Source organism: Hyalella azteca, unplaced genomic scaffold, assembly GCF_000764305.2.
Source record: "Hyalella azteca isolate HAZT.00-mixed unplaced genomic scaffold, Hazt_2.0.2 contig7970, whole genome shotgun sequence".
Classification (NCBI taxonomy): Eukaryota; Metazoa; Arthropoda; class Malacostraca; order Amphipoda; family Hyalellidae; genus Hyalella; species Hyalella azteca.
In genome coordinates this window covers 1,058-18,609 of record NW_025938077.1, presented here as the reverse complement: position 1 = coordinate 18,609, position 17,552 = coordinate 1,058, and the positions used below count along the sequence as shown (strand labels likewise).

The 17,552-nt window shown below is 39.0% G+C and overlaps 3 protein-coding genes across 3 annotated transcripts; 1 reads left to right on the top strand and 2 right to left on the bottom strand.

Annotated features, from left to right (window-relative positions):
- The first annotated feature begins 2,431 nt into the window (after window positions 1-2,431).
- Window positions 2,432-9,056, top strand: LOC108681079. Its single transcript, XM_018170059.2, has 7 exons — window positions 2,432-2,485; window positions 3,452-3,623; window positions 5,160-5,353; window positions 6,839-6,962; window positions 7,281-7,453; window positions 7,699-7,822; window positions 8,883-9,056. The coding sequence occupies exons 2-7, from the start codon at window positions 3,452-3,454 to the stop codon at window positions 8,996-8,998; spliced, it is 903 nt and encodes a 300-aa protein (XP_018025548.2). The 5' UTR covers window positions 2,432-2,485; the 3' UTR covers window positions 8,999-9,056.
- A 4,350-nt stretch (window positions 9,057-13,406) lies between these two features.
- LOC125178214 (beta-1,4-N-acetylgalactosaminyltransferase bre-4-like) lies at window positions 13,407-14,631 on the bottom strand. The gene is made up of 3 exons (XM_047881431.1): window positions 14,621-14,631; window positions 14,012-14,230; window positions 13,407-13,710 (listed from the first exon to the last, which is right to left on the bottom strand). Exons 1-3 carry the CDS (start codon window positions 14,629-14,631, stop codon window positions 13,581-13,583), a joined length of 360 nt encoding a protein of 119 aa, XP_047737387.1. The 3' UTR covers window positions 13,407-13,580.
- Window positions 14,632-14,680: 49 nt separating this feature from the next.
- On the bottom strand, window positions 14,681-16,564 carry LOC108681084 (beta-1,4-N-acetylgalactosaminyltransferase bre-4-like). The gene is made up of 3 exons (XM_047881433.1): window positions 16,385-16,564; window positions 15,657-15,875; window positions 14,681-14,858 (listed from the first exon to the last, which is right to left on the bottom strand). The coding sequence occupies exons 1-3, from the start codon at window positions 16,537-16,539 to the stop codon at window positions 14,681-14,683; spliced, it is 552 nt and encodes a 183-aa protein (XP_047737389.1). The 5' UTR covers window positions 16,540-16,564.
- Window positions 16,565-17,552: the final 988 nt, after the last annotated feature.

Here is a 17,552-nt window from a genome sequence, read left to right as displayed (position 1 = left end):
GCCCAGTTAAATATTGCAGACTAGTTTTCTTGCTCCCTTTCGCGTTCTGTCCTGTCCGTTATAGTCATCAGCACCTTGATGTCGACCGTGAATGACAAAGTCAAGACCGTCTCGCCTCGATTGATCTCGAGTCTCCAACGACGGCAGCCTGTAGCCTATCTATCGGGAAGTTGTGGATCGAAGCCAATAATTCTCCTCAGACCCCAAATACTTTTTCGTTCTGTGAAGAGCGCACAATGGTGAACTTTGTCAAAAGCTTTCGCAAAATTAAAGTGCACCACCTCCACCCCGGCTCACTCCACCTGTTGTTTGGCCAGAATTTGGTGTCAATGCTCCAGTAATTGGGACAAGCCGGAGCTATTTTGTTTTAAACTGCGTTGCCATCTGTTGAAAAGGTCAGCCTCCTCGACTGACTAACCCATTAACCCGTGCCATGAGCTCCCCAGCGATCAACCAAGCCCACCATGTTGCTGCCTTCAGAAGCGTAGGTCCCATTATCTATAGCATGAGGTATCATCCAATTATATATTTCCGATGATGGTCATGATAATTGAATCATCTCAGGATGAAATCTGCTTTAGTCTATTTTAAGTAGGAATAACGTATCCTTCGTCTTTACTCCGGTGCAGTTTTAAATTAATCATTAATTTCTCTCGACAAGCAAATAAGCAAGACCAGAAGCTCAAAAGGCTACAAAAAGTGTGTTTAACTTGTAATTCAACTATATTCAAAACCAGCATCCTAATTTAAAGATTTGCTGGCCAAGTGAACACGCGATGATGGTTGGTGTGAGCACCCACGTGATGATGGTGGGGGTGACGATGATGCTGCAGTGTATTGACCCCACCATCGCAGTCACCACTGCACCAATCACAACAATCACCCGGCGTAGTGAGTACTTTTTGCCTTTCACTTTGCAAAAATTTGTCGTATTCGACCAACAAATAAAAATGATTTTTTGAGATGTAATCGATCAGCAGTACCACAGCGTTGTAATCATAGTACTGATATCTCGGCAGTGATGTAGTGCTGCGATCTTGAGCTGTGGAATTCGATAATGTGCCAGCAAAACGTTTTAATACAGAACAAAAATTTGTTTTCACTAATAGTATTCAAGTCTATTTGCATACAGCTAAAAAAGACTGCGTAATAATAAATAAGGCCGGTTGTAATATAAGTAGGAATGAGTGTTGTCAATAAAGGCCAAAAATGTTATGAAGGTTGGCTTATGAAAGCTTTTATGAAGTAATTGTCATTCAGTATGTAATACCGACAAACAATATATGCAATCAAACGATATTATTATTGATCTCCCAAAGAAAAGTTTTTAATTTCGGTTTTTCGTTACTTGTTTAAATCAGATGTGAAATATAATTTGCTGGATCTAAAATATTATAACGGCCGAGTTTTTATTACTTTATTAATTTAAAATTTTTTAATGAGAATTCGTTAGTAGTTTCCCATCTCGCCAACTAATCCTTGCATGAAAAATGTCTATTTTTTATCGACATCATTTTCCCACAAATCTAGCTTTTCCTAGCTGGTAGTAATTTAAGTGCGTTCATCATTGAACATACGACATCCTTTTTAATCACCAGATAAATTACTATCATCATATTTGCAATAAATATTGCTGATTTTTGCAGCCGTGAGTAAATTAGGAATTTTCGTACATCGCCTGAAATTACGAGTATCGCGAAATTAAATCGCCAAAGAATTGCGTAAAATGCAAAATTTTAGTAATAAAATCAGGAATTAGAATTTTGATGTGATACACCATCAGTATTACTTGTTTTTTCTCCATATATTTTCAAATGAACAAGATACATAAATCTTCGGATCAAAACCCGCGGATTTTCACAACGAATCCATGTTAATGAAACCTGATCGTAACACCTCGGATTAATATGGCTTCAAATTGATTAATTAATAGGGCCTAATATTATTTCAAAGCAAACACATCAAATTTTTTACTATCAAGCACTTGAAAGTACAAATTCACATATATTTTATTCTAAATTAATGCTGACAAAAGGTCGTTTCCAAACGTTCTGAAATACATGGAAAAGAAGCAAACGAGGGATCAGATACTGAACGATTGTCACCTATCCTATATTTGTCTACTTACTGAAAATATATTTACAGTTATAGTTACAGCAAATAACACAGTTCACGTACTCAATAAATGCTATCATAGTTACTGCGAATGACTCAGTACATGTACTCAATAAATACGATCACAGTTACTGCAAATGTCACTCAGTTCGTGTACTCAATAAACATGTTCACAGTTACTGTAAATGTCACTCAGTTCGTGTACTAATAAACATGTTCACAGTCACTGTAAATGTCACTCAGTTCGTGTACTCAATAAATATGTTCACAGTTACTGCAAATGTCACTCAGAGTGAGGGCTCGCTGTTCCCTGCCTGAAGGACAGCTACATTCTTGTGTGTGGACTGACGCTAGAGCTACACAACACAAGGTGGTTTTATCTTTCATTTACTTCAAGTACAATTAAATGTTTTAGTGAACTTCCATAGTCTACACAACAAAAGGTGGTTTTATTTCATATTTAATTCAAGTCTAATTGAAATTTTTAGTGAAATTCCATAGTGTCTACTTCTACCGTATTAAAATTCGGTGATCTCCTAGGCTGCCCAAGAGTTACGCGTTACACTCGGCCTAAATTTATTCAGGGACTGATTCACCCCCGATCTAAATCAGTGTCTAGTCAGATATTCTTTCTAACATTATAGTCGCCAGAGAGCATGAGAAGGGTTGGCCGAGCCGAGTCATACCGAGCTAGCAAGCTGGCCAGACGCTGCCATCCAAACCCTGTGTCGTAGCGGACATTGAGCGGCTGATTTGTGCCCCCCCCCCCCCGAGTCCTAGGCGGTACCTATTTTAGAGTCAGGCCCGCATCAAAATTTAAGTAGGGTAGTAAAACTTTTAAACCCTAAATTTTTTGTGACTATTGTATTTTTTATTCTTCCTTTTGAACAGTCTTTTTCTCTCTAGTGTGCATAATTTTTCCTGATTTTTTCTTGAAATACACAACAAAAGATTATATGCAATACACTTCAATGCTTTTCAGCTCTCGTGAAGCAAATTATGGTGAGATTTTTATGGAAATTTCAATTTTTAGTAATTCTTGCATGACCATTCCCTTTTACCTTATGCGAATAATATTTATTTTTCTTAAATTTGCAGACGTATTCACAATGCAGCATAACTGTTACCAAGCACTCACGACACTAATTCGGGTGATAAATACATTATCTAATTTCAGATTTAATGTATTTGGTACAAAATATTCATGGAAGTTAATAACTAGCTAGTTTTGAAGCCATAATGGAGCACGACTTGCGTGCCGTTTCTGAGCAGTCACTTTTGATTTTGATTGTATACTAATACAGTCAAAATTATATTTTGCTTGTTATGTTGCCAGATGGAAGATATCCGAGGTAAAAAGTGGCCAAATGTGGCAGCTATTGGTCCCGCTAATGACTGCAGTGTTGCCATCAAGAACATCACCTCTGACTTGTATGGCAACATGACTTGCCACGCCTCAGATGGCAACGCCACCGTACTGCTGGCAACCGTCAACCTCTCCGTTATCAGTGAGTCCTAAACATTAACTTTAAATATCAAACGTTTTCATCTTAAATCTTGTTCCTCTAGTGATAATTTTTGTATCAATATCAATCACAATTAGCGTATATTTTCAATCGTTAACCTACTGCAGCAGCAAAATTTTATTTCATTGTTAATTTTTTTCTTCGGCGTAAGTTGATTTGCATTGGTTGTTTGAAAATTATTATCACGGCTTCGATAATTATTTTCAGGTCATTATTGGATACGAGTTACTCTCCTTTTAAATTTGCAGAATAGTTGCGGCCACATCCACTTATTTCTTTCTTCAATGTAGACCCCAGTTTCTTAAATCGTCGTGATGGAAATAAAAGATAGTTTAAAATCATTATTTTTTCAATCGCTGCATGACAATATTAAGGAAAATCAAGGTCATATACACGAGACACCATGGCTAAGAAATGCAGTTTAAAGAAAATTTTTGCGACTAATAATTGTCTCCAATAATTCCTGCGACAAAAAATTTAATATATTTAAAAAAACACGGATGAATATAAAAGGCAAAAATTATACAATCTACTTCGTACCGTTAAGATATTTGCAATTCATGATGAACTAACTGCGGTTCTGAAATTTATTAGTCTTAGAGATCATCGTGACGATCTTCCTAGAACTTAACGATCAATTTTCAGTCACTGGTATAGTTTATCTGCGGAACGTCAGAGTAACTTAGAACTTCAGAGTAACTTAGAACTTCAAAGTAACTTAGAACCTCAGAGTAACTTAGAACTTCAGAGTAACTTAGAACTTCAGAGGAACTTAGAACCTCAGAGTAACTTAGAACTTCAGAGTAACTTAGAATATAAAAGGCAAAAATTATACAATCTACTTCGTACCGTTAATATATTTGCAATTCATGATGAAATAACTGCGGTTCTGAAATTATCTGCAGAACTTCAGAGTAACTTAGAACTTCAGAGTAACTTGGAACTTCAGAGTAACTTAGAACTTCAGAGTAATTTAGAACTTCAGAGTAATTTAGTACTTCATAGTGACTTAGAACTCTAGAATAACTTAGAACTTCAGAGTAACTTAGATCTTCAGAATAAAACTTAAAACTTGAGCGTAACTTAGAACTTCAGAGAACTTTAGTACTTCATAGTAACTTAGAACTTTAGAATAACTTAGAACTTCAGAGAAACTTAGAACTTCAGAGTAACTAGAAATTCGGAGTAACTTAGAACTTCAGAGTAACCTTCAACTTCAGAGTAACTTAAAACTTCAGAGTAACTTACAATTTCAGAGTAACTTAGAACTTCAGAGTAACTTAGAACTTGAGAGTAACTTAGAGCTTCAGAGTAACGTGGAACTTCAGAATAACTCAAAACTTCAGAATAACTTAGAACATCAGAGTAACTTGAAACATCAGGTAACTTAGAGCTTTAAAGTAACTTAGAACTTCAGAGTAATTTATAACTTTAGAGTAAATTAGAGCTATAAATAACTTAGAACTTCAGAGTAACTTGAGAGCAACTTCAGAGTAAGCTGAGCTCTGATATTCTCAGAGCCGCCGCGTCTCGTCGAGGCTGAGAACGTATCCTTTGGGGAGGTTGTGGCCACGATGCACGTGGACGCTTCGGTGCTCGTATCTTCATCGTATCCTACGGTGATGGCGTGCGCTGCTGCTGATCCTGCTGCTGCTCTCACGTGGATGCTTGACCACCGTAACATCAACCAGCACGCCCGGCAACGCAACCATGTAAATACCATCACCAACACGAACATGTGTAATTATCACCTACCCCACTACCAATACATCACCTATACCGCAATCACCTCAACCACACTCACGATCGTGCTGTCACCATGACTATATATACTACAACTGTGTAATCACTACCAGCGCCAACAAAACCTGCTACCCAATTACTACCAGAAGCATTACCATAGGTAATCATCAATCACCACAACCAACACCGCAACCATGTAATAACCTCATGCATCAACCGACCTTATAATAAACACCATAAGTACGAAATCACAAACACCGTTACCATAACTTTCCGAAGAATTAACAACAATCACCATCAAAGTTTAATTACCACCAACACTACCACTGCAAAAATCACCACCTACCACCACAAAAACCACCACCCAATTGCCACCCTCTCCACCACATGGTGATTACTACCTCCAGCACATCGTAATTACCAACATTACCGTCACCATATAGTGATTACCAAACATCACCCTATAATCATTACCCCACAGCTACATATTGATTACCCCATCATTACACAGTGATTATTACTTACGCCACATCGTAATTAGCACCATCACCCCCGCCATCAGCACTTATAGGTCTCTCCAGCACCACAACACCATTATCAACACAGTTTCATATAGCATTGGATTGTAGTTTTATGGTAGCTTATTGGGCGACACGGTCTCTTAGGCCGTGCGCTGAAAGCCGCAAGGCCTCGTTTTGATTTGGACGGTACCTATGAATTTCTCCACTAATTAGATTCAACTCTACTCCACTCGTAAATGACATGAAAATAAGAATATTTATTTGTTTATCCAGCTATTTCTACAAACACTGGGCAGTTACATAAAATATATAAACTTTGCATTAAAAGAGTTATGATTGAAGGAAAATTTTCATGGAACTAAAATTTTATTCTTCATGAATTGTGCAATTTCGACGAATTTTTAGGACGAAAATGGGTACTTTTATTCCCAATTGATTTGTATACACGATATTTCTTGATCATCCTCCTTATTGTAGATATTTGTACCCAAATACAAGTAAAAAAACGAGCATGCTTACATGTGGAGTGTAAATCCCGTATAGTACAAATTCCAATGCCGGTGATGTTGCAGGAATAAATGGAGGCACATGTCGCAAATTACTCAGCTGTCAAGCTCGACGGGGCTTGTGGTAAGGCCTCTATCCGAAAAGTGAGGAAATAGAGATAAGCTAACGGTCGGCCGGAGCTAATTAGTTCTAACCGACCGCAGGCCATTCCACCCGAAAACCGTGTGTTTTCCAAAAATTCGTGCTTGGTCAAATTTCATCTTACAATGACTTCACCCTCGGTAGTAGCAATATGCCGGAGTGAGGAGTGAACACAGATTCCCAATAATCGCTGTCAGATTTCAGCGCGGTCTCAAAATTAGTCTTAAAACAATCAAATTTCTTGAGTTTCCCCGCAAACTTGGTAACCGAATGTCTGGACCACAGGCCGCGGGTGTGAAATCAGTGCTGCGCCATCAGTTCAAGAAGGAGGACGAGCAACGTTCCCTGCAGTGCTGCCTGTCGTCATGCTTTAAAATCTTCTGCGCCTCTGCCACCGTTCGCAGTCTCCGTAAGATTGATGACTTTTGTCCTGTCAATGTGTATCAAAATTAATTAACATAACACACACAAAGAAATTGAAAATAGAATAAGTTTACAGAAGTAAGTAGAAGCATAACTAAAAATTCGGTCAGGATATAGGTGTGATAAACGATATATATTCTCAGAAATTAAACTTAAATTCGATGAGAAGAAGTTTTAAATGGAAGGGTTAATGAAACTTAACGGAGGGATGCAGTCACTGTGCACCACACACCAAATCGAACTTAAATATAAAACGAAAAATAAATTTTAAATTGGACACTAAATAAATGAACACCCACCACAGACAGCGCCCGTGGCTTCACTTCAGAGTATCCACACGACGGTGGAGTTCTGGTGAGGTTCTTCAGCAATCCCGAGCCCACCGCCCTGTTGTGGGGATTTTCCCCCTCATGTGACATGCCCCCCGAGAACCTGGACCCCAGTGGGGACCCGAACATCACCTCAACCCTGACTCACGTGAGTGCTCTTCCGCAGCGTTCCTCTCACCTGAATTTAAGCATTAATTTGATGAAATCATAAATACCAACATTTATACATTTTTTACCTTCACTTATTCTTCCATACCTTAATTATCGCAATTTATATCTCACATGCATGTGAAACTTGATTGCTGCTATCGATACCTCACCTGAATTTTTCTTGCCTTGAATTTTCCTCTTTTCAACGAAATTAAGATAATTTTCTTCCTTCAAACTATTCAGGACTCGGGGAGTGCGTATGTGGCCAGGCTAGTGGTGCCTAATCCTCCCGAAGGGGAGAAGCTGCTGCTCACGGTCACCAACAGCGAGGGGAATTCTACTCACTGCACTACCTACCTCCCCACAGGTACTCCTATCTGTCTGGTACCGACCAACATAGTTGCGTCATCTCGTTTAGCTGTTACATTGAGTGTGTATGTCACCTCCAGTGACATCACACTGGCGGTTCTGCAATGCCTTATCAGCACCGATAAGTCAGTCACCACACAGCCTCTCAAGCAACACGTCTGCTGAAGGCAACAGCAGATTGGACATACAATTATCTGTATCTCTCTATCTGTATCCAACAGGTACAACTCTTCCACTTTCACTCCCAGGAGGAACCTCTTATCTCTTTCATCGCATGTACTCACTATTGTCACTACCGACAAATTCCTCACTTCACTTTCACTCTTCTTCCGTATTTCCAACACTCATTCTATTCTTGCAGTTATTCTGCATGAATACCCTCCCACCCCCTGTCTTCTCTTTATTCACAGCATTATGACCTAATGTCTTAAAGTTTTGGATGCCAACGTCTACGATGGTGCTGATGTCCAGTTTTCGTCGCCCGTGCGACGTGCATATGTCCTCATTTGTGTAAGCCGGAGTTGTGGTTGCTTACATTTTTGCTGATAGTACTTGAGCATTGACGAAAGATATTGTGCTGTGGGACTCAAGTAGTTAGTTTCATAAGGTCTCTTGAGAACTCATCTCTCTGAGCTCCATCGTTTCAACTCCACTCCACCCATCCAAACACCCATACAACCTAGACCCAGTCTCGAAATAGGAATCCTCCCGAAGGGCTTGAACACTGGCGGCCGGAACTCGGTGTTCAAGCCCTTCATGGGCCGCAACCTTATTGGCTGCAAGAAGTTAGAGGAGAGGAGGGGCAATTTAGGTGGTAGAGCAAAACATCGGCTGCAAAAAAATTTTGAGTCGGGGCAGCGTGATTTTTGAGTCTTTGGCTCCAGAGCTTATTTTAAAGTTAAATTTGTGGCCCACGGCTGCACCCCCGCCCTTTCAGATTTGAAAACCTATCGAATGGCATTTGGGAATTTAGTGGTACAATGTAGTACTATTAGTTACAGTGGCACGATGTTGCAAAAAGGATTGTGCCTCAGTGTTACATCTGCGGTGTTGGGCAGGTCTAGGCAGTGGAGCCATCATCGGCATCTCGGTGGCCGCCGCCACGACGGCCGTCTTGGTAGCGCTGGCGCTCTTCATCTTCTTACGCACGCGCGTCGCCGGCCGCAGTACCTAAAATGGCGTGGCGGCCCCGGTGAAACTGCGCGGTATCTGAGTTGGAACTGCGCGACAACTGCTATAAAACTACATGGTGTCAGAGGTTGAACTGCGTGGTAGCTGCGATGAAACTGCGTGGTAGCTGCAATGAAACATGCGCGGTACCTGAGTACAACTGCCTGGCAGAAACAAATAAACTGCGATGCTCCTGGGAAAAAATTCTGTAGTGTCCAGATGCGGTAAAACTGCCTATCAACTACGTTGAAACAATAGCAAATATAATACAAGCTGCGATTCAATATTGAGAAACAATATTTTTGTAGGGTGAAATATTTTTACCCTCTCGTGCACTGAATTAGAGTGAAAGATTGTGATGCCGGTATCCCAGATACGTGAATGATGTTTTATATGGCAATGATGTTTAAAACTGATGATTAAACCTTGAATGGTTCTGTATAAACGAGTATACTTAAGGTATACTCGTAAGTTTGAGATGAAGCTCAACGTGAGAAATAAACTGTAGATCAGCTGACATAATTTAAACTTTGTATTGTTTTCTGTCACACAATAAATTTCGTAGGGTTTGGAGCCTTAAAAGTAAATTCGCATGGTTTACAACAATAAAATAAACTTCGCACGGTTCGCACCCACAAGATAAATTTTGTACGGATTGTAACCATAAATAATTTTGTATGGTTCGCTACCATAAAATAAGCGTTGTACGGTTCGTAACCATAAAATAAATTTTGTACGTTTTTCGACCATAAAATAAACTTTATACGGAATGCTAACAAAAAAAATTTTATATGGTTTACTACTATAAAAAACTTTGCTACTATCTATGCACAAAGCCGTTCGCGGTTTGAACGACGTTCCGTCCAAGCTCGTGCCATTGTGATCAATATTTGTGTAATCAAAACAGTTGTTGATGTATTGATGTTACGTTAAAGTATGATGTAATTCACACACTGTATGTCAAGCTCGTATATGATAAGAATGTAGAGCACTGATGTTCTTCCTGTAACTGATGTCGGGACCAATAATCATACATACTGCGATAGAAAATGTATAGGCTTTATTATTACAATTGTGAGACAATTACTCCTCGCTTTTCTAGCCAAACTGGGTCAGGGTGACCAGCATATGGTGAAGACAATTAGTGCATCGCTGTTTGGACAAAGTCTCACTAATTTCTCTATGCATCCGTCTTAAAGTTTAGCAAATCCTGTTTAGTATGAATGTTTTCATGCATTCATATATATTTGGTAGAGCCATCCATTCATTCAGTGTGCCTTTTTTATTTACTTTTTTTAAATAGTATTCCACTCACGCGTGACACGCTAAACTTTTTTGCGCAGGGCGGAATATTGGAAATTATTTGTAAACAATGAAATTGAATGTGAAATTTTAATTTACGTTTGAATCAACTAATTTAATTATTGTTAATTTATTGCCTTCCGCAAAAGCTGTTATAGAGTAAAATATTTTTACGCTTTATATATAATTTTTTCCGCTTTGAAAATATATTTTCAAAGAAGGCGTGCCATTGCAATTGCAATTTTCAATTAATTTATAATTTTAAATGCACTTCTCCATTACTTCATAATTATTACTCAAGAGATTAGTTAGAATATTTCTAATTTATTTATCTTATTTGCATGTTATTTTCTAAGGAGTCTGGATAAGATCGAGATGTATTTTCTTACTAAATGATATGTTTTACGTTGTACATGAAATTCCATAGTGTGCTTCAAATCATAGGTAAGATATAAGCTGCTATTCGTTGACAATCGGTGGTCATTCTTAACCTTTTTCTATATCACGACAATATAAGTTAATAATATGTGCGCTTGGCACTTGCAATGATTGAATAAATTAAATAAATATTGAATGTGAACCACATGAGAAGCCATGGAGCTTCGGACGGCGCTGTCAGGGCACAGACGTGCGAGAAAATGCGCTCTCTGTCACTCACTGCAGTGAGTACTGAGTTATATTTTTTATATTATATTTCTGTCATCTGCGTGGACCTTACACTTTGAGAAATGAGTACCACATGGTCCAAAAAGTGAAATGTTTTTTTTTCTCCTTGTGTAGGTCATCCTGAAACAGTTTGGCCCGAAAAAAGGGCGTATCAGGTAAAGTGTGTCAAATGGGACAATGTAACCCATTTATTTTTCTTAATGTATACAGCGCCTTAATTAATTGGCTGCAACTCACATCGTGCAATTGAATTATGTAATTTTTATTTCCATTAAATATAAATATGATCGATGTTTGATACATATAAATTTATACATGACCATCAATCTTTAAAAATGATAGTGTTACATTATCAAATTAAACGGAACGACAAAGAGTTTTCAACAATCTTTTGAAAGTAGTCCTTGAAAAGGCTGATGATAAATATTTTGCATTGAATTTATTAACAATGTAGCGACTATTTTAATAGATTATTAATGTTAGCTCGAGATTGACTGCAAGTCTTCATGGAGCAAGCTAGATGCTCCCAGATCGATGTCTGTTGCTGATCACGGACATCAGAAAATTTGTTGTTGTGATTGTTTAAAATTTAAATGAAAAATAATAGCGGTGTTACTTTTGTAGAGTCACAGCAGAATTTTTCAGCGTCATGTCTATAGATTTGTTAAACTTGCAATAGAACATCGTTCAATAGAATGCTTATGCCATGAAAACAATGGACAATATCCTTTCCAGGATATTGACCATTGTCAATTAGCAATTAACAATTGTTGTTTGTTTAATTAGTTAATTGTTCAACATTGACAATATCCTTTCCAGGTCTAGGCTTCCAAACATTTTTCCAGAGAGATTTGAACCAGGGAAAGTTTTTAGCAAAGGGAACTTTCCGACCATGTAGTCAGTTAAGCCAAATAACTATACAAGTGAATTGGTCAAACTTTACCGATAAATATAGCAAACTTTACCGATAAATATAGAGACACGTTTTGTTTTGCACCGACGATGAAGGGAGTTCAAATAGCTTTGTCTCTATGACACCACCATTTGATTTTTGCATGGTGGCTAAAAAATGATTTAAGCCTAAAATTCTTGGAATTTTTTCAATTTCCCTCTTATACAGTAGCTGAAAGTTTGTGGTCATTTTATCCTGGTAGAACAATTGTCTGTATTATTCTGTATGAATTATTGTCTGTGTTATCCTGGTAGAATAATTGTCTGTATTATTCTGATTCCATACAAGTGCTTACATCTATGTTTTAAGAAACGCAAGATTGGCAGTAGTGAAGCACATATAAATGAAACACAGTTCTTGTTTAAACAAAATTTGAACTAAACGTGTATCATTTACCTAAATCAGCCTAACCGAGTCAGAAGGTAAAAATTACAGTACAAACTGACTAAAATATGTAAATGGCATCAGCCGAATATTGAAAACCGTCGTTGAGTGTTCCGTCGTGTGAAAATTTACACAGATTCACAAGTTGTGGCAGTAAATACCTCGTTGTGGCAGGAAATACCTCGTTGTGGCAGGAAATACCTCGTTGTGGCAGGAAATACCTCGTTGTGGCAGGAAATACCTCGTTGTGGCAATAAATACCTCGCTGTGGCAGGAAATACCTCGTTGTGGCAGTAAATACCTCGTTGTTGCAGTAAATACCTCGTTGTGGCAGGAAATACCTCGTTGTGGCAGTAAATACCTCGTTGTGGCAGTAAATATACAAGAAATATTTCCATTACCAATTGATGTTCCAGGCTAAGTTATATTATCATAGCCCTCAACCAGTTCACAAAATTCCCCTCATGCATCAGAACAAGTAGACTCGATCAGACTGTTCTGTAATGGCGTATTTGGCTTCACAATAGAGGAAACTACTCGGTGAGTTTACGCTAAATGCGTAACTCAAAAACAGTACTTATGTTAAAACGTTTTGCGTACGTTACGTCTACGTTAAAAATACGCCTCGTACCAAGGAACAACTAATCTTGTAAAATTCCATTTCATGAATATCACGGCTGCCGAAATTTTAACTAAATCGTATCCTGAGAGTTTGATAGGGGTTGTCCTGACCTAAGCAACCACTGCATGTGCCATGAGCAAAAGCACTGGGCAGAAACCCAGTGCTTTTCTGCCCATACACTGGGCAGAAACCTAACTGAACAAGGCTCCTATCTGGTCATGTACAAGTATATGTACGTTTGTACACGTTCAATATTGTTAGCCGCTACTATACGTTCTCGATCATTCTACCACGTAAGTAGAATGATCATTATAAGCTCATAAATCTGTCATTAGTTCGGGTGCATTTCCGGTCGTCGTTTTCCATTTTCATCTCGTGCAGTGTTCTAGAGTGCCGACACACAAATTGCTCGTGAGAATATTATTCTACTCTTTAACGAATAAATAATACACGCAAAACAAAGATAGGTGAATGAAAAAATACACGCTCAGTTAAATTTTATTACGTAATTTGGAAACGAAATTCACAACACAACAAATCACAACATGTCCTGCTGACTTGTTCTCGTAACAAATTACAATCATCAAACCACTGAAAATCAATAAAATAAATAAAGTTATGCTAGGAAAAGAGCCGCACTCAACATTTTTACGCCAGCTGTTATGTATTTAGGATCTCAACGTAGATCCAAGTGTACATTCTTCGCAGCTGTACGTCCAGCACGCGGTACTTCAAAGAGTTGAGTCCATCTGAGGCGTAGCGGCTCCTGCCCGAGCGCAGCATTTCAAACCTGAGATACAACATCGCTTTGAGTCATCATCTTTTAAAGTAGATACTAAGTTATGTAAAGCGGAGATTCTGGAAGTCGAGCTACGATATTGCTTCTAGTTCCGTGTCTGGTCACTAAGCTGCAATATAATGCTGGGCGCATCGACTGGGACTTGAGCAAGATGAACCAGAGCAAGAGGAACCAGAGCAAGATGAACCAGAGCACTTGAGGCTTGAACACAGACGATGCGTGGGAATGCCACTGATTCTCAATAACAGTTGCCACTTTCGTTTAAAATTTAGGTAAACATGTGAGTGCAAACCTGAGAGGATTGGGTTTATCCTTCTCGTGTGTGATCATGGTGTAGCGTGATATATTGGCGGGGTTACGGGAGATGGACAGCCCGTGATATTTAATGCGGTTTGCCATGTCATCGTCTTCCCCGCCCCAGCCCCAGAACTTGTTGCTGAAGCCGTTCACTTGCCGAAATTGTTCCACTGAGATTGCGCATGCGCCCCCGAAGATATTTTTGTATGGTAGCCTAGAGTAAAATGGATCTTGATAATCAGGATCATAATACGAATTGTATGAGTGATAATATCAAACTGGTCGTATCTTTCTCAGACTATTTCATGCTCATCTTAAACTGATCAAGTCGTGACTACTCCTGGTGTAAGACATGTCGTTGTGACTACTGCTAAGTAAGATATCCTGGTAGTGGCAACTAGGTAAGGAAGGGGGTGATAGGTCAGTTTTTTAGGGTACTTAATGCCACTGGTAGTTCCACGATATTGCGAGACTCAGTTGTAGTTCTGGTGTAGATTGTATGACTCACATGTAATTCATGCTGTACACTGCAAGACTCACTTGTAGTTCATTGCGTAGATTGTTTGACTCACCTGTAATTCATGCTGTATACAGCGACACTCACCTGTAATTCATGCTGTATACTGCAAGACTCACTTGTAGTTCATGGCGTAGATTGTATGACTCACCTGTAATTCATGCTGTACATTAAACCAGAGCAAGAGGAACCAGAGCAAGAGGAACCAGAGCAAGAGGAACCAGAGCAAGAGGAACCAGAGCAAGAGGAACCAGAGCAAGAGGAACCAGAGCAAGAGGAACTAGAGCACTTGAGGTTTGAACACAGACGATGCGTGGGAATGTCACTGATTCGCAATAACAGTTGTCACTTTCGTACATAATGGTTCTTCACAACAGTGGTAATGATGGACAATGCTTTTGATGGCGTCTTAATTTTGTAATTCTATTATCGAATTGAGTCAAGGACAACGATATGACCTCAAAGTATCAGAGTTTCCTATGCGAAGAACCAATTTAAACTCTGATTCCTAAGCTAATAACAGACCTGAACAATGATTCCTTAGCATTTCTTCACTGTTATTGCACGTACCCGTCCGCTCTATACCGATATCCCGATAGTTTTATAAAGCCATTTATTTACCATTGGAATAATTAGGAAAAAATGTTGAAAATTCATAAATAAACAACTATCGCGGCAGAAACATTGAACGTTGCTGTTGATTAGCTGAGTGTCGAGCAGTGATTAACATTTATAGATTTTTTCTACGCAAGCGTGTTTTACCAATAATAATATTCTCGTTTTAATTTTCTAAATCGATCGAAACACCAGGCATTTCACAAACAGCTTCTGCCTCACCGTGACTGATAATAATAAGTGATGACCAGTGGTCGGACGGCGCATGTATTTGCTTCTAATACTGCTGGCCATTCATGGGTCATCTGACAAGCGTCTGTTGTCTGAGAGCCAACGGAGCTACAGAGATTCCCTTTCAGAGAACACGAGTCAGAAGCTGACCAATGCAATGAAGTAAGCGCCTATTTCACCGCATTGTCCCAAACGAAACACACTCAAATTTCGAGGTAATGTCGAGCTGAAATTAATTGATTATGTTTAAAATTAAGGTGAACATGTGAGTGCAAACCTGAGAGGATTGGGTTTATCCTTGTAGTGCCTGATCATGGTGTAGCGTGAGATATTGGCGGGGTTACGGGAGATGGACAGCCCGTGATATTTAATGCGGTTGGCCATGTCATCATCTTCCCCGCCCCAGCCCCAAAACTTGTTGCTGAAGCCGTTCACTCGCCGGAATTGTTCCACTGAGATTGCGCCTGCGCCCCCGAAGATATTTTTGTATGGCAGTCTGGAGTAAAATGGATCTTGATAAGCAGGGTCATAATACGAATTGTTTGAGTGATAATATAAATCTGGTCGTATCTTTCTCAGACTATTCCTGCTCATCTTAAACTGATCAAGTCGTGACTACTCCTGGTGTAAAACATGTCGTTGTGACTGTTGTTAAGTAAGATATCCTGGTAGTGGCATCTATGTAAGGAAGGGGGTGATAGGTCAGTTTTATCGGGTAATAAATGTCACTGGTAGTTCCACGATATTGCGAGACTCAGTTGTAGTTCATGGCGTACATTGTACGCTTGCCTGTAATTCATGCTGTACATTGTGGTACTTACGTGTAGCCCAGGGTGTCCACGGCGACACTCACCTGTAATTCACTTGTATGCCTCACCTGTAATTCACTTGTATGCCTCACCTGTAATTCACTTGTATGCCTCACCTGTAATTCACTTGTATGCCTCACCTGTAATTCACTAGTATGCCTCACCTGTAATTCATGCTGTACATTGTGGTACTTACGTGTAGCCCAGGGTGTCCACGGCGACGCTCAGATGCAGAGGTTGCTCACGACAGGCGTACAAGTTGCGGTCGTCTTCAGGCAGCAGGTCGATGTCGTGGAAGACGAGGCAGTCGTAGGGGTACAGCTTCGCGCTCTCCAGCGCCCCGATGTTCATAAGTGTTGCACGGTTGAACTCTCTTTTACCTTTAAATAAACTTATTATCAAAGTTTTTTATCTCTTTTACCTTCAAATAAACTTTTTATTAGAGTTTCATTTTATTTCAGAAAGAAAAACGTGGCGGTACGTTTAATAGAATATGAAAGGTTCCATATGTGGATCAAAACGATGTAGAGTTAAGGAGTTCTTGTTAAAACACGGTGACTAAATTGAACGAGAAAGTGTGAGGTGGATTACTCCTCGCTAAGTTTTACACCAAAACTCATCGGTATTGCATGTTTATGTGCTCATAATTTAATTTTTTCAATGACTTCCTTATAGGTTCTTCAAAATATTTCATGTTTTATTGTAATTTAACGCATGTAATTAATTGTCGAACGAAAAAAGGATAAAAGTTTGGTCAGAAAAACATCGAAACGAAGCAGAAATTCATTAAATTCAGTTCAATTGCCTTCTCAAGATTCTCTAATGAAGAACTGATTAATTGAGTAACGAAATTACTTGATATTCAAAAAAAAGTAATGGTCCTCAATTTTATAGCTACTGATTATATACGAAAACATGTGAAGTTAGCAACAACATCCACCTACAACTTACCGGCCTCAGCTACCGCAATCAGCATACTAAGAATAATTAAAACTGCATTTAGGATTCAGTCCCATGTATAAGACAGGTTGGTGTTACATGTAAACTACAGGTTCGCATTACATGTAAACTACAGGTTCGCGTTACATGTAAACTACAGGTTAGTGTTACATGTAAACTACAGGTTCGCGTTACATGTAAACCACAGGTTCGCGTTACATGTAAACCACAGGTTCGTGTTACATGTAAACTATAGGCTCGTGTTACATATAAACTATAGGTTCGTGTTACATGTAAACTATTTGTCCGTGTTACATGTAAACTACAGGTTCGTGTTACATGTAAACTACCCAAATAAAAATTAAGAGTGGAGCACCTATGTTTTTAAGATGGCTATAGGCGGTCTCTTATACACATCTCATCCG

Coding starts and splice junctions, on each gene's coding strand:
- LOC108681084 (XM_047881433.1), bottom strand. CDS start 16,539: ATGAACATCGGGGCGCTGGAGAGCGCGAAGCTGTACCCCTACGACTGC. Junction 15,876..16,384: donor GTGGACACCCTGGGCTACAC/GTAAGTACCACA, acceptor ATTTTACTCCAG/ACTGCCATACAAAAATATCT. Junction 14,859..15,656: donor GATAAACCCAATCCTCTCAG/GTTTGCACTCAC, acceptor ATTGCGAATCAG/TGACATTCCCACGCATCGTC.
- LOC125178214 (XM_047881431.1), bottom strand. Junction 13,711..14,011: donor GATAAACCCAATCCTCTCAG/GTTTGCACTCAC, acceptor GTTGTATCTCAG/GTTTGAAATGCTGCGCTCGG.
- LOC108681079 (XM_018170059.2), top strand. CDS start 3,452: ATGGAAGATATCCGAGGTAAAAAGTGGCCAAATGTGGCAGCTATTGGT. Junction 6,963..7,280: donor TGCCACCGTTCGCAGTCTCC/GTAAGATTGATG, acceptor CACCCACCACAG/ACAGCGCCCGTGGCTTCACT. Junction 7,823..8,882: donor CACTACCTACCTCCCCACAG/GTACTCCTATCT, acceptor GGTGTTGGGCAG/GTCTAGGCAGTGGAGCCATC.